Here is a 14,986-nt window from a genome sequence, read left to right as displayed (position 1 = left end):
CGGAGGAAGGAACCAAAGTTGTCGTTTATTGCCTGCGCATTCATATTTGAACTTACATCTGGACTTGGAGGAGGACGAGGAGGGAGTTGAGCGTTTAGCAAGTCGCGCCATAAAAAAAAAAAAAAATGAACACGTTGAAAACGGAATGATTTATCAGCGGCAGGCACGGCTCCGTTATTAGATATAAATAATTCTTTGTCCTCCTTCGACCACAGGAGGATTCATCAGCGTCGGATAATGTTTCGGGTAAATCGACTTTCACAGGGGAGTCTTCATTTTCAAATCCCTTTCTGTCATTGTTCAACATTTTTTACCTGGACTTACATCTGGAGAGACTTACTCAACAAAGCTCAGTTTCTGTTGGATATACTGCTTAGACAACGTGGAACCCAGACTGCTAGCAGTCAAGGTGCAGCCTCCGTGTTGAAGGAGTGTCTGTCTGCATCCGTTTTAAATCAACCTGTGACAATTCACCGGGGACCCAAATTACATTCCCCCTACCCCCCCCCCCCTTTTTTTTTAATAAAATCAATTTGCCGTGATTGCTTTCAGGAAAAATATAACCCCCTTTCCCATCTTTGTGGCTCAAATGAATAATCCTGGCAAGGTACCCTTTCTTCGAAATTACAGGGCTGAAACTGCACTTGTAGCTCCACAAGTTGTGCCGTTTTCACATTTTTTAATGATTAACTTGGTGAAACCATAGCTGTTGGAGAAATATAACTCTGGCAGACCGAGAGATATTTCGACTCGCAAACACTCAGCCGCACTCTTGTGGGAGAGATGAAATATTGGCACCCAGCTAAATGAAAATAGGGCTGCCTGGGTGAAGCTGTTTCAAAAGAGAAGGACTATAGAAGAAAATATGAATTCTGTATTGCTTCTGTATATGAAATACACACACACATACACACACAACTTGACACAGCACATTTTGCGACATAGTTATGTTTCGAGTACTCACCAGCCGGCACAATGACTCTCCGTTCATTGGTGGTCATGTTAGGGGGAGGCGCAATTTTCTCATCCATGTAGTTTCCATAGTTCATCTGAGACGTCTCGTTATTCCCCACCACCTTATTACATTTACCCACGCTGCAGTCCACTGGAGACTCCCTGCTAAGCACACACAAGTGTATGGCCAAAAAAATATTAGGACGTCTTGTGAAACGGTTGTTTGGATAAAAAGATGGACTGTGTTAGTTAAAGCAAGACGATTGTCAAGGGAATTGGCTGGGTTTGTAAATAATAGTGGGTGAGAAATGTCCTAAACAAATATCAATTTGAGGATTTTTTTGGAGGGCGTGGGGGGGGTGCAATGACAAATCCTTACACAAACTTGTGATTGTATAGGTTCAATCTTGCATTTTTAGTGCAACATGTCCACCATGTGTTTGAGTCATCAGGATTTTGTTTATGCCCCTTGCTCGTGGAAAATCTTGCAACTTGGAAATACTGCATTACCATTTTTTTGTTTGTTGTTGTTGTTTTTTTGTTTTGTTTTGTTTTTGTTTTTTTGCTATTCTGTTGGATGAGAATGTTTGTGGGACACGTCGACAAACAATGACGTGCTGTAATCATGAATAAATTTGGGTTACTTTGAAAAAAAAACCAAGGAATTTGACCATTGCATTGTTTTTTGAGTAACATACAGCTTCTTGTCGATCAAAGACCTCCTCTCAAATAAATGTCAGCATGAGCGTTGCCGATTTCAAAATCGGAATCGCTTTCATTTGCCAAGCCGTGAAATTGTGTCACGCAAGTGCTACTGCACAAAAACATTTCCTGGAACAACAACATAGACATGCTCTATGCAGTAGGAATCAGTGTGTCCAAAATTTTATGCTCTGAAACATCAAAGAGTCTCAGATATGCCATGGGAAATTATTGATTGACTTGGATTTATACTGGTGACTTCTAGTACCAGGCGGATCCAAGAAAGACTTTTCCTCTTGATAGCAAAAGGACCAAGTCACCTGTGCACTTTTGCCACAAGCAAAGGGTAAGATCATCATTATTATTATTATTATGAAGTTGATCGTCATTATTTCAGAATTATGTCGAACCTTTTTGAGAAATTTTGGTTTGGTGCTGTACCTTGGGCTCATATGACAAATATAAGCACAGGTTCAATCAATGTCAAGGAGAGTGCTTCAAACAACTAAGCATCACAGCCCAAATAGATGCGTCCTGCAGTAATTATTTTTTTTAAAACATATCTTCAAAACAATATTATCAACATACATCGAACACACACACACACACTTCTGCTTCTTACCGCGATCCGTTCATATGCTCATATTCTCGCTTGACGTTGACCCGCACCGGCTGGTTGAGCCACTCCTGCGGTGGGGGTAATGGGTTGATTTTGTGAGTCTGGCCATAGTCCTGCGCGCCAGATGCAGTCATGTCTGTCTTGGGGAGGGGGGCAGCAGCAGCGTACGGCGGCTCAAATAAGGACTGGTCTTCACTCACCACTGATAGCGCCTCCTGTAAAGCGAAGCAACAATCACGTGGCCTGTACATCAGAATCGTAACTCAACAGTGTGTTTTTCAAGGGTTAGGGATGAGTAGCTGGTGAATGATTGAGGATTCGAACCAAAGCTCTGGCTGTAAAATCCGCTCTCGCACCCTGAATAGCATGAAGCATACAAAGTGAAGGGCTCAGCGTCGGGCCCTTCGAGCCGATTTTTGGTGTTTCGGTGACGACATCCGCGGCAGTCGTTTTGACATGCGAACACAATAAATAGCAGGCGTTATGTAAAAAATACAAAACTGATTTGCGGGGACTATTTTAGACCTCTTGGCCCTCTAATTTTGGTAACCCAACACCCCGCCTCCCACACAATTGCGCTCTGCTTATTCGTATTTCTGTTCAGTACAACTCCAAACGTTAATTCATCTGGGATACATGTTTGGCTTTTGTTTGTATCTGGTATTGTTATGAATTCTGAACTGAGGATTAAAGGATTGTGTTTGATATTTTAGGAGAATTATTGCATTCATTTGGGAGAATCTCATTGAACAAATGAAGGATCCACTGACATGCGATTGTGATGCGATTGTCAAGTTCTGCGTCATCAGATGAACCCGATTTGTAGTCTCGTGGCTAACAAATCGACGGACAGGCACTTCCACTTTTGTCAACTAAAAAGTGACTAGTTGTACAGAATATTCTTTTTGTAACCGTAGATCTACTTTTTGTGTCGTACATTTGGACTTTGCAACAAGTTTCGTGCTGGGCTAATTTCGGAACGGTATGAAATGATCACCATGCAGCTATCGTTGTGCGAATGTATCAACAAAAACAAGAACAAGCCAGAGCGAGGAAGTGTGTGAGTTTTGGGTGGGCTGGCTGGCAGATGTTCACCTCCAACGTTTCCTGCCAACACATGAGAATGACATCAATCTTCTCAACACTCTGCGGGCCAAGAGAGCAAATGAAGTCTCCAACATGTTGAACTCTTCCTTTAAGAATGGCAGGACGTTGACAGGCGATGACAGTGATAAGAATTGCTTCAAAGCGAACATCAGAATCCACTTTTTAAACGACATTGAAACTTGTGATGTCAAATATTTACTCTCCAGGGGAGCTTTGTGAGCACTAATTAGGTGTAGTTATGGGTCATATCACAGTATGGCATCCTAAGTAGTTTGGCTAAACAGCCCCTGTAGCTACTGTTGCTTCCTGTTGACGTGAGTTTGACTTCAATCATGCTCAAAGTGCAGTTAGGGTGCAAACAAATGCCGCTCTGCTTACACGTCTTCGGTTCTCCGCAACGATTTCTATGGTGAAAGATTGTTTCATCCATGGAAATGTATTGTTTGTCTTCTGTCTGAAGACTCAACAGAAGCAGTGGGTGGGTCACTGCAACACTGACCTAACTGCCGTGGCTCAGCAATGCAAGCAATGTAAGTTTATTAAAGAAAACAAAAGCCACTCTTGACCGGACAACTTATCGTGCAGTTTCACCGGGCTCCTCTTCATATGCCTGGGAAGTGTTCGATTTGTTTAAAATGCTGGAAAAGTCAAAATTCCAGACATGTCACGGTTGGAGTTTTGTTAAAAATGCTCCGTGACAATCGTTTTTGGTGAGCCATTGCCCTTCCAGCCGCCAAAAGCGCAGGGAGAAATACTCATAAGTCTGAATATGAGGCATTCTCATGACGTGTGGATGCTTTTGAGTCGGGATTTGAATCACATCTGGATCTGATAGGATCTGATGGCACGACTTAGACGGAGATGTGTCTAATCCTCAAAGGATGGAATTTAAATCATTCTGAAATGCCACGTATGTTTGTGGAAAAAAAGGGGGGAGAAAAATGACAAGACTGATCACTATTTCCAACGTCACCGCGATGCCAGAGATTCTCCAGTCCGACACTCTCCACCCGACTGAAGACACACTTTTAGATGGCCCACGCATAAATGTCAGAAATGAAGTCATATTCTATGGATCTGCAACAACTGATGCAATTATTCATACAAAATCCCCTTCAAGTAATACAGTACACTTAATATGATATCCAACTTGTGCTAGACAAAGCTCTCTGTCGGTAGCCTCGGTTATGTGCCAGAAATCAAGAAGAAAAAGCACATTTGGGAGGAGAATATAGACGTAAAAGGTTGCATAAAAGCTAAACCTCTTGAGAACGTTCAACCTCCCTCCCAGAATTAGATTTTCCAGGGATGAAATCAGTTGATCCATCATATAGTCTGATTCCTGGCAGTATTATTTGCTATCTAAGCAGCACACAGCAGCTAGTGTGCCACCGATAAAACGCCAAGACGCGATGGAACGTCTCGTTACAGCCCGATAAGGACACCCGCGACGATTGTGACTGTTGCAAGTTACATTCCGAGTGACATATCAGCCTGTCAAGTGGAAACCATGATTGGCAAGTGGTGTGTGCCCATCAAGATGGTAGAGAAGGGAGTTTAAAAATAGGAGCTGAGGAGAAATCTGCAGTGTTTTCTCTTTCCTGTACAACAAGCACAACGAACGGACGCGTCAGACTTCTACTTGGTTTGGACAACAAAACGATTCACTTGTGAAACGCATCCCCATTCAATTTCATTTACAACTTTTAACAACCCTTTGAAAATGTCCTAGGCAAACATCAGCATAGTGAGCGATCGCTCGACTGGTGAACACTTTTCTGGGTGATTCACATTTAAGTCAAACCATTGGAACGCCTCATGGCCCGAGGGACGAATGACGAGGACACAGCACAGACCTATCCAATTATCTATCTACAACTGTACACACATAGACACATACGGTAGCTCTTAGCCAATGGGAGCCAGGAAAATGCTAAGTAATAGTCAATGGAAGAGCAGCTCTAAGCATGTTGCGTTCAGGTAACTTGGAGCTGCCACAAGCAGCCTATACTGTCTTTTTTACCTTTCGTATCTTGACATTTCTTTCACAATTAGAGGCAGTGGCGGACCCTCAGGGCCAGCAAGGCCTTCTCTGCTGGCCTAAACATTCATACAATGACATAAATTTAATTCATGTTATTTTATTTTCATAAATATGTAAACAGAATTATTCTCTGTATTCTTTACGTCATATTATTTCCACTTAGTCGAGTGGCTTTCAATGTTATTTAAAATGATAGCTTGTGTTGCCAGGTACATTAAATTTGCTCGGGGCCTTCAGATTAAACAGAGCAGGCCCCTATGCGCTGTAAATCAGACATGTCCAGCTCCGGGCCTGTAGGGCAACGGTCCTGCCTGTTTTCCAGCTCTCCCGCCTGCAACACACCTGATTCAGATGATCAGCTCATCAGCCAGCTCTGAAGCAGCAACAGCAGCAGGTGTGTTGCAACAGGGAGACTTGGAGAAAATACAGGACAGCGGCACTCCAGGACCTGAGTTTGACACCTATGCCTTACATCGAGACTGGACGTGCGCGTTCGGTGATTGAATTAGCGCCTGCTTGAGGAAGCTATCGCTGCATTTTAACCCAAAACGGCCGAAGAAGAAGACATTGATCTGGTTGCTGGACTACTTTCCACACAATTTTCAAGACGGACCTTCTACAAAAAGCTGGATATTGTGCGAAGCGGTCGCCCAACTCCTGCGCTAGCTAGCTAGCCTGTCCCAGCAAGGAAAAGGGTTTGTCTGTCATTTTCAGACGAGCAATTATGAACGGTACCCGTGGCTCACAGCCTCTGAGAAACAAATTGTACTGCTGGGAATGCCTATTGCTTGCAACAGACCGATTTGGTGTTTGGAGCCACACTGGATTTACCCATTTAAGTTTTTTTACCAAGGCAGCAAGGAAACATCAGAACACGGCTGTCCACTTACAAACTATGGTGTGTTTAAAAACGTTTGGGGACACTCGTGTCGATGTGCAGCTCAGTGAACAGGCACTACATTGGTGAGTAAATGAATTTTATTTTACATTTCTTCGTCATTTTATGTCGTTAGTATTAAATTAATGGCAACGAAATAAAATGACAAAGAGCCTATACTGTATTGTGTTAATGTATGTGACGTCACTGAAGGCCTAAGGTTGAAATGCATGGCCCGCTACTGATTAGAGACAATATTTTCCTGTTTCGGCGTTTCGTAACTTTGATAATTTTGTATGAAGAGACATTCGTAAGTGGAGGTACCACTGTACACTATTTCATTCCCTGTAAGCAAAAGTGGCACAGCAGACAATTTCTTGCCCCAAGCTGCACTAGTGTATCGACTTACTGTGTACCTAACAATCAATTAAATTTATTTATATAGCACTTTTCATATATAAAAATTCAAGTGCTGTACAATGCTTTAAAACTTTTCAAACATACAACATAAAAAAAAACTTCAACTCCAAATGACCTTTTCCAGTGCCAACAACATACAGTAAGCTATGACTATAAATTTACTCTTGACAATGACAGAAGGAGGTACGCGCCTTGTTCCAGGGCTCCTCACTTGTCTTGAATGTGTTGTGTGAAAGCCAACCAAGGACTCGGCAAGTAGCCACTCGTCAACACTAATATTCTCCCCCAAAAAAGCCAAGAAATTTCATGAGCTGAAGTCTTTCAAAACTCCATGACTGCGCTAGGAAGTTTTTTGGCAACTAGAGACATCCAAAATGTATGACTTAGGATGCTCCATTGTACTTTACTATGAGGACGCACTCAGCATTTGGACTTATTTATCACTTCATCAATGTCGTACAGGATTGGAAAATTGGCTTTCCCTCATTTTATATCCAAATTCCATTTTTGGTTCCACGGTTATGATATAAGGTGCCTCAGGAAAATTGTAGAACTGGTGTGTCCCAAAAGATATATTCCAAATCCAGACTAGGAGGTTTTCCCTTCAATGTGGCCCAGATGATCAACACGTCTGTGCACAAGAAGAGGCGAGAGTTGTGGCAGGATAACTCCTTGCTGCCGTACCATGACAATCCTTACAATGCCCTGAGCATCTGACAGCTCCTGACCAAAAAATCCCATATTTTGCAAAACTTTTCGAATTATTTGGAATTTATTGTTTCTGTAGCCATAACATATTACGCAGCCACAAAATGGAACCACCGTTTCACAGAACAATCATGGCACAGCTTACCAACATTACACGACCAAACTCAGAAAACAGGTGAGCCATGATTGTTCATTACCTGAGCCCTGCGGAACTGTGATGTCATTTTCAGTCGACAGCAGGTGGCAAAATGGCCGCCCCTGAGATGGATAAAAGCGAGTGAGTTTTGGTATTTTATTAATATTCATATGCATTTTTTTATTAACCAGAAAGCCATGTTTTGACCACTGGGGGTGCATAGGACATATAATTTGATTTTATTTATACATGTTTTACTTGACTTAGTCTTTCATCCTTACACCGGGTTTTTTTTGGGTTGTTTTTTTTTGTTTTGTTTTTTGTTTTTTTTTTTAGTACAACTTTAGAGGTCCCATCTTAAAGGACGCACACAATGCCTCACGTGAGTCAAACACCTGCCTGGAGCCACTGCCTTGTTTTTGTTTACATCAGCCATCTCAGTGCATCACAACACGTTCTCCACCTGTAGTCCCACACGTGTGTCTCTTCGGCACACACAACACAACGGACGTCCACCCAGGAGGGCGTTGCGGAGGAGAAGGAGGAAAGGGCTCCATTCCTGTCTTTTGTTTAAGTCGGAAAAGGAAACCTGTCAGGAAAAGATTGTGTAGAACAGGAAACTCTCATGGCTCAAGAGAGTGTTCTTTCTTTAAGAGTGCACAGGTCAGCCCAGCCATTCACACCCACATTTCAAGTACGAGCCTATTCTTCATTCTTGGGTTTTGACGACAAACATCTCAATGCGTCTTGCACCCAATCCATCTACCATACAAAATAATCACACGCGTACGGCCTTCATGCGTAGCATTTTTTTTTTTTTTGGTGGTACGGCAAACGTTAACACTCCTTCAAAACGCACACACACACACACACACCACCTTCACCACCACCACACCCAACTGCCACAAACCTCCTACTTAAAATGTCTCCCAAAACACAACAGCACTTTTCATGAGGTGTGCTCGATTTTGGGTGCATTTTTTGGGGGCTGACACTTGTTAGGAAGTCAGCCAAGAGAGAGACTTGCCATTCAAACATCTGGAAGCATCTGCAGCCATCTGGAATGTGACTGTCTAGAAGGCAAAATGAGGAAGGGGGGGGGGGGGTTGCAGTAGCCAATGTTAATTCAGCCCAGCACTGCTTGTGACTACCAATTTCACCAAATACCACTTTCCAATGAGGGCAACCGTAATATGCTAATAATTATGCTAAATAGCCTACTTTTAAGATTTATGTATCCCCTTTTTATTTCCCCATCATGCATTGTCTAAGTGGTTCAAGTTGCCGCCACACTTGTGAGACTTTTGTTATTATAACGCATTAACTAACTAGTTATTAACAACTTTGTAACCACTCCGTAAGAGTAACGCGGGTTGTGTAACTCTTGACAACGAGAACACTTTGTGAAGTGTGGTTTTAAAGTGTTGCAAGCTTGCAAGTTGCCAAATAACAGATTTCCTTAAACGACACACAACAACCCCCTCCTACGAAAATACTAATATATGTTCTACGACTAATAACAAGGGGGGTGCCGACGAGATCACCGAACCATCACGTTATCGCCACCAATGACAGGCTCCGTTTGAACCCGTCACCGGAGATGCTGATTGCGCAGCTCCACTCCGGCGTGGAGCCTCCAATCCACTCACACTGCCTCGCCGGTCACATTTAAGAACAAGCTTGAAGTCAAGGAGAAGGCATTTACCTTACCAACATGAAAATGCAACTTTTTGTCTCTCCCCCCCCCCCCTCCCCCTCCCCGCCACAGAAAATGTGTTGCGGGGTAAAATAGGGCCGCTCCAGATGTGCGTAATTTGCGCGCTCGCTCCTCAGAAATCCAACGTGCGACTCAAGCGTCGACGCACGACATCCTCACATCGCTCGGAAAAAAAAATATGATTTAAAAAAAAACGAAGCAGTCGAAGGGGGATGGTTTGAAAGGAACAGCGAGAGAAAAAGGTCCTCGCTGGAGAGGTCCCAGTTCACGCACACCAAAAAAAAGAAAAAAAAAGGAGGTGCAACTTTGGGAGAAAAAAGCGGTCCCCGCGATCTACACCCCACTCTCCACCCTTACCTTAATAGTTCCGTCCATTTTGGGCAACTTTCAGTGGACTCCGTCGGTATCCCAAACATGACACGCTCCTGAATTAATTCCAGTCTAGTCCCCCGGTCTGTGTGGCGCAGAGAAAGACACTTTTTTTTCTTCTTTTTTTTTTCTTTCGTCCTAAATTTGGGAAGTGAAGTCACCGCCGCTCGCTTGGTCGCTCGCTCGCTTGCTGCTGCTGCTGCTGTTGTTGCGAAGGAAGGTTGAGAGAAGGAAGCGGTGTGTCACCCAAAAGCCCTGCCTTCGGAAAAAAAAAAAAAAAAAAAGGGCAGGATACTGTCCGGTGGAGATAAGCAGGCAAAACAATTGAGTGTTCACTCCGTTGTTATGTTTTTTTGTTTTATTTTTTTTTTCTAACTGGGGAATATTTACAGGATGGCAATGGCGGCCCGCTGTGGAATATTTTTACGTGCCGTTTTTTTTTCATTACAAAAATGCCACATATCATAGGTGGTGGGAGTGTGATATTATTGATGATAATAATAAATGGCCGAGTTCAGTTATAGTAGCGCACATTTACTTCCATCATATCTTTTAACATATCACATCTGGCAAGATCCGTTTTAAAGTCAAATGTGAGCATGCACGATGGAGAGGTGAGTGGACTTTAAATCAGCCCAAGATGACAAATCCGAGTGCTTGTTGCAATATTTCTTTGCCTTACAAGCTTCCACGTCAAGGTGAAGACTTCCCAGAGAAGCCATAAATCACATCCATGCATTCAACACCCTGCAACACCCCCCCCCAAAAAAAAAATCTGCTCTACACGTGTGTGGCACTGCAGGAAGTACAACCGTCATCATTCGGGTTTTGTTTTCAAATGCATTGACAAGTCTGGCGTCGTTCTTTGGTTAAAAAAAAAAAAAAAGGTAATTTCCACCCACACCTATTTGATCCTTTCTGTATTCCCCGTCAAACTTCGCTCTTTGCATAAAAAAGTTCCGCCCCCCCCTCCCGCCCACCAATTGGACGGCCCCTTTTAGTTTGATATTTTCAAGCTAGTGCATCTATTGAATGCTTAGCTATATTTTTCCAAATGGGGCGAGGTGGCGTATAGGAAAGCTTGGTGGGCCGGATCAAATCCTCTTGCGGACCGCATATGGCCCACATGCCGTAGGTTCTCAAACACTCATCCTACTTTTTTTTTTTTTGGGAGACATTTCTCCAGTGAAATTCAATGTCAGCTCGTTGATGAACGCTCTTTGCAGCCAGCTCAAAGTTGAGGCCGCGCCAGTGGCAGCAGGGCCGGTCTGTCTGCTCCCCTCTTGGGGGTCTGGCGGGGCTGAGGGCCCCACCCTTGGGACCGCCACATCTGGATCCTGCTAAGGGTCAAGGCATCTCCTGCCTGAGGCCAGCTCAGACTCGTATAATTAAGGGAGACACCTTGTTTAACTCTTCTCTGGCCAGTTTGATGCCACCTCCCTTTTCTTAAAGTCGCCTTAATTGTATGTTGCTCGTATTTAGTTTGAATCATGGGAGATCAAGCTGCACAATCCTAGGGCGGTCACGTGCAGGTTTTGCTTTTATCACGACAATAAAGGTCAGATCGCCAAGCTAATTGTTGTATTTGCCGTGAATCGGAACCACAATGCATCATTCTGTGAGCTGTTTCGAATATTTTGGTTAGCTTATTTAGGTTCATGAGTGTGTCAAGATATTAAAAACACCGTTAAATAAGATGTAGCCGCCACCACAAAAATACATCATTTGGTACGGAAGCTATTTTTAGAACAAGGAATTTTAATTTGCTGACTGAGTATTTGCTGGCCAATTATTAAAGGAAGTGAATGAGATATTTTGGGAAACAAGAATGCAAATGATAATGTCATGATAACTAAAGAAAATGAAACTAACCGATGAAGCATTGCAGATGCAGCTCCGGTATTGGATCTCACTGGATGACACAAGTGCACTTTATAAAAGTGACAACCAAAAAAAAACAAAAAACAAAAAAAAAAACGGATTTAACCAGTCAGACAAGATATAACATCTTCCCAAAACCCAGTTTCCTCTCTAGATCTCCCCATGAAGCCTATTAGGGTGACAGGGGGGTCCGGGCCCTATCCCAAGACCATAATGAATACAGTGGTAACAAACATTTTGGAAGGCCAATAAACAGATGCAAGTTGGTTTACTCAGTCAACCACAGAACATCTGGCTCGACGTTGTAAGGAGTCAGCCAGCAGACAGTTCTTCTTCTGCACACACACCATCAGACATACATTGCAGTGGTGCTCCTGCATGCACGGAGCCTTCCACTGGAAGGGCCCTGGATGTCAGAATTGGGGAGGGGTTACATGGACACAGGGGTCCCCAGCTTTTTTTTTTTTGCTCCGAATTAGTAAGAACCGTGAAGAACTCCCCCAATGGATTAAAAAAAAAACATGACTTGAGCTCAGATGGACGTGGTTGTTTTTCACAATCAACCACTCTGTCAATAGTGGGCTGTGGGCGCAAGTGGATGAGGACCCCTGGATGGAAGCCCAGAAGGGCCAAACAAGAGGTGGATGGAACAGGAGAATAATCATGATTAAAATAAAATACAAATGTTAGAACAACCGCACATACTGTTAATAAACATGTAATAAAACATTGAAAAAAAAATAAACATTGATCCAACAAAGAACAAAACAAATATGTTATACTTTGTCACGTTCCATGTTGTAGTTGAAAATGACCATTTCGCATCTTATCGTGCATGACAAATGCAAATGATGTGAATGACATTTAAAAAGTATGAAGAAACAATCCATTAAACATTCGTTCTCGTATTTTCTTCACCACAAGCACCCAAAACGAATAAAACAAAAAATAAAAAAAAAAAGGATGTCGTATGTTAACATCGGTCTTGATTTTGTTTTCTCCTTACGAATAGACCATAAAATAATAATAATACGTTGAATAAATAGAATGTTCTCGTTTTAATAAAAAAACACATTAAAAAATACAATTAATAAGACATCGACACCAAATGAAAATAAAACGTTTTGCATTCAACGTCACTCCAAGATTGATGAGACTCCAGCCTGAATTCCAAATACCAAAAGGCCACCAAAAAGTGGCGTCGGCAGCACGTATGTGCACGAACTGTCTGCCCCCCCCCCCCCCCCCACCCTCGCTCCGGGCCATAATTAATTTGAGATTTATTTTTATTGGAGAGTTCCAGTCTCGCCTGGTCTTAACCAAACAAAACCAAAATGCTTGGACCGTGGAGTCTTTTTGAAGGAGGAGGGGAAGGCGGGGGGGGGGGGGGGGTGGGCGGCCGGGGTGGACACGGATGTCTTATAGTTCTGCCACGTTATGAGCAAAATCTGTAAGTGTGCACGCCCCCCCCCCCAAAAAAAAAGTGAACTTGGCATCTAGCGTGAAACGTGTGTGCGGTTTGCATTTAAAAAACACACACAAATAAAACAATTATCATTTTAAAAAAGATGTTTCCATCCACGGTCATTCAAGAAGAAGGGGGAGGGAGGCACATTCTCAAAGCGTATTTTCTCACCAAACATTCCGCCATTCTAATTTCATTCTCAACAAACCCGGAATTGTTGAGAGTCCTCTTTTTTAACCTTGGCGGCGTGAAAAGAGAAAGATGTTGTTTTGCATGGAAAAATACTTGCGCTCTTGTTTTTTTTTTGTTTTATGTTCAATGCGCATTATTGCTCCTTTTAATTGGCTACGGTGCAAACGATGTCGACTGAGAAACTCTCCATATCATACAGATTATTTTTTGAACACCCCCCCACACACCCCCGACCTTATCTTTTATTATTGTAGTCCAAATCACAAATATTTTGCAATGAGCATAATTATTTCCCCCCTCAACTAAATTCTACATTCTTATGATTTCTTTGTTTTGTCGTTCCAACGTGGCTGAACACGTGAATTCATGGGGGGGGAGAACGAAAATAAAGTGAGGCAAAAGAGGCGGTGCTGTCTCACCTTGACGTAAGACGACGTGTCGGGGACAGTTTGGAACATGACTTGGAACTTGACACAAGGGGGACCCCCCCCCCCCCAACGGTGCTGCGGCGTGTCCAACAGTTGCACCCTGATATTGAAAAGGTGAAAAAGAATTGATTGAATCACTGGGATTTGTTACACAACCCGGCGCCGTTATTTTGCCCCTGTTCTTTTTTTTTCTTTCCCAATGTCACCAAGATGGATGAATTATTTGTGGTGGCCCGTGCAGGCGGGGGGGTTAGAGGACCCGGGGCCTCATCATGCATCCCGACCCCCTTCCCCCCTCCGTGCCTGAAGCTTACCACATATTGAAACACTTTTCACTTTAATAAGTGCAGCTTACAAAGTCTGGGGGTGAAAGGGCACTTGGAGGACGGTGCATTTGAGCCCCCCCCCCCTTTTTTTTAATTTGCAACAGTTAGGGGAGGCACATGCATCCTTTATACTGTATGCTAGTTTGATGAACATGTAATTAATTATAAAAGCCACAAAAATATGCAATGGGTTATTTGCAAATAAAACTAAAAATGTCAAATGAAGCCCCCCCCCCCCCAATAAAATGACTATTTATGGTGCTTGAACAGTGATCAGTGGTTAATGGCACTGCACGTTTCCTCATTTTTACAAGCCCAATTTCACCATCTGATGAGGTGTTGCTGTGTGGTAAATTCGCCTCGTCTCACGCTTGCGACCGCGGGACAGTTGAAAGCACGGCTGAGCGACCAAGCATATAAAGTTTATTTTTATTTTTTTTAATCGTCCCTTCAAGTTTTATTTTTTTTTAGAGTTGCACGGCCAGATCATGTATTGCCCTTTGGCCGTAGATTAGGAATCACTGCTTTAAATACATTTTTGTAGCCCGACTTATAATCAAGCAACCCCCCCCCCCCCAAAAAAAATGCGTCCAATTTCTCCGCAGTGAAGAAGGCGCAATGGATCCGGGCATCTGCACCCAATTAGGCAAGGGCAGCTCTGGTGAATAACGGCGTGAACCTTCCTCTGAGACAGCCCCGTGGGCCCGTGGGCCGAGACCCCTCTAGTGTTACATTTTAAGCATCTTAGTTTTGCTGTTATCCATCATGAGACTCAGCAAAAAAAAAAAAAACGCATTCCGTGTTGCTTCACGCCCCACAAAAGCGACTCGTAGGTGCAAAACGATCGAGATTTATAGCACGGCTGATGAATCGTACCCAAAAAAATGGAAGGCGCGCGTGCATGCGCGGTTGAAAATATGAGCGCACCCTGCAGCATTTCCAAGGCAGAATTGGTCCACTCACCTGTTCTTTTTGCGTTGAATGCGCGCCCGGGGGCAGGAAGTGTCACACCCCCTCCTCCTTCTCCTGCTGCTCCCACCT

The 14,986-nt window shown here is 43.3% G+C and overlaps 1 protein-coding gene across 5 annotated transcripts in view; it reads right to left on the bottom strand.

Annotated features, from left to right (window-relative positions):
* Positions 1-13,722, bottom strand: part of fli1 (Fli-1 proto-oncogene, ETS transcription factor) — a 36,217-nt gene extending 22,495 nt beyond the window's left edge. The window contains exons 1-3 of one of the 5 annotated variants that reach the window (XM_052078513.1): positions 13,611-13,722; positions 2,279-2,490; positions 965-1,119 (exon numbers count right to left, since the gene is read on the bottom strand). In XM_052078513.1, coding sequence (XP_051934473.1) covers positions 965-1,119; positions 2,279-2,490; positions 13,611-13,649 — 406 coding nt within the window. In that variant the 5' untranslated portion in view covers positions 13,650-13,722. Of the gene's footprint in view, positions 1-964; positions 1,120-2,278; positions 2,491-9,272; positions 9,536-9,641; positions 9,887-13,610 lie in introns of those variants that run through there. The other 4 variants (XM_052078514.1, XM_052078515.1, XM_052078516.1 and 1 more) reach the window with 4 other exon arrangements.
* Positions 13,723-14,986: the final 1,264 nt, after the last annotated feature.

Source organism: Hippocampus zosterae, chromosome 10 (assembly GCF_025434085.1).
Source record: "Hippocampus zosterae strain Florida chromosome 10, ASM2543408v3, whole genome shotgun sequence".
NCBI lineage: Eukaryota > Metazoa > Chordata > Actinopteri > Syngnathiformes > Syngnathidae > Hippocampus > Hippocampus zosterae.
The sequence above is the reverse complement of the archived record's forward strand: the minus strand, read 5'-3'. Positions and strand labels throughout refer to the sequence as shown.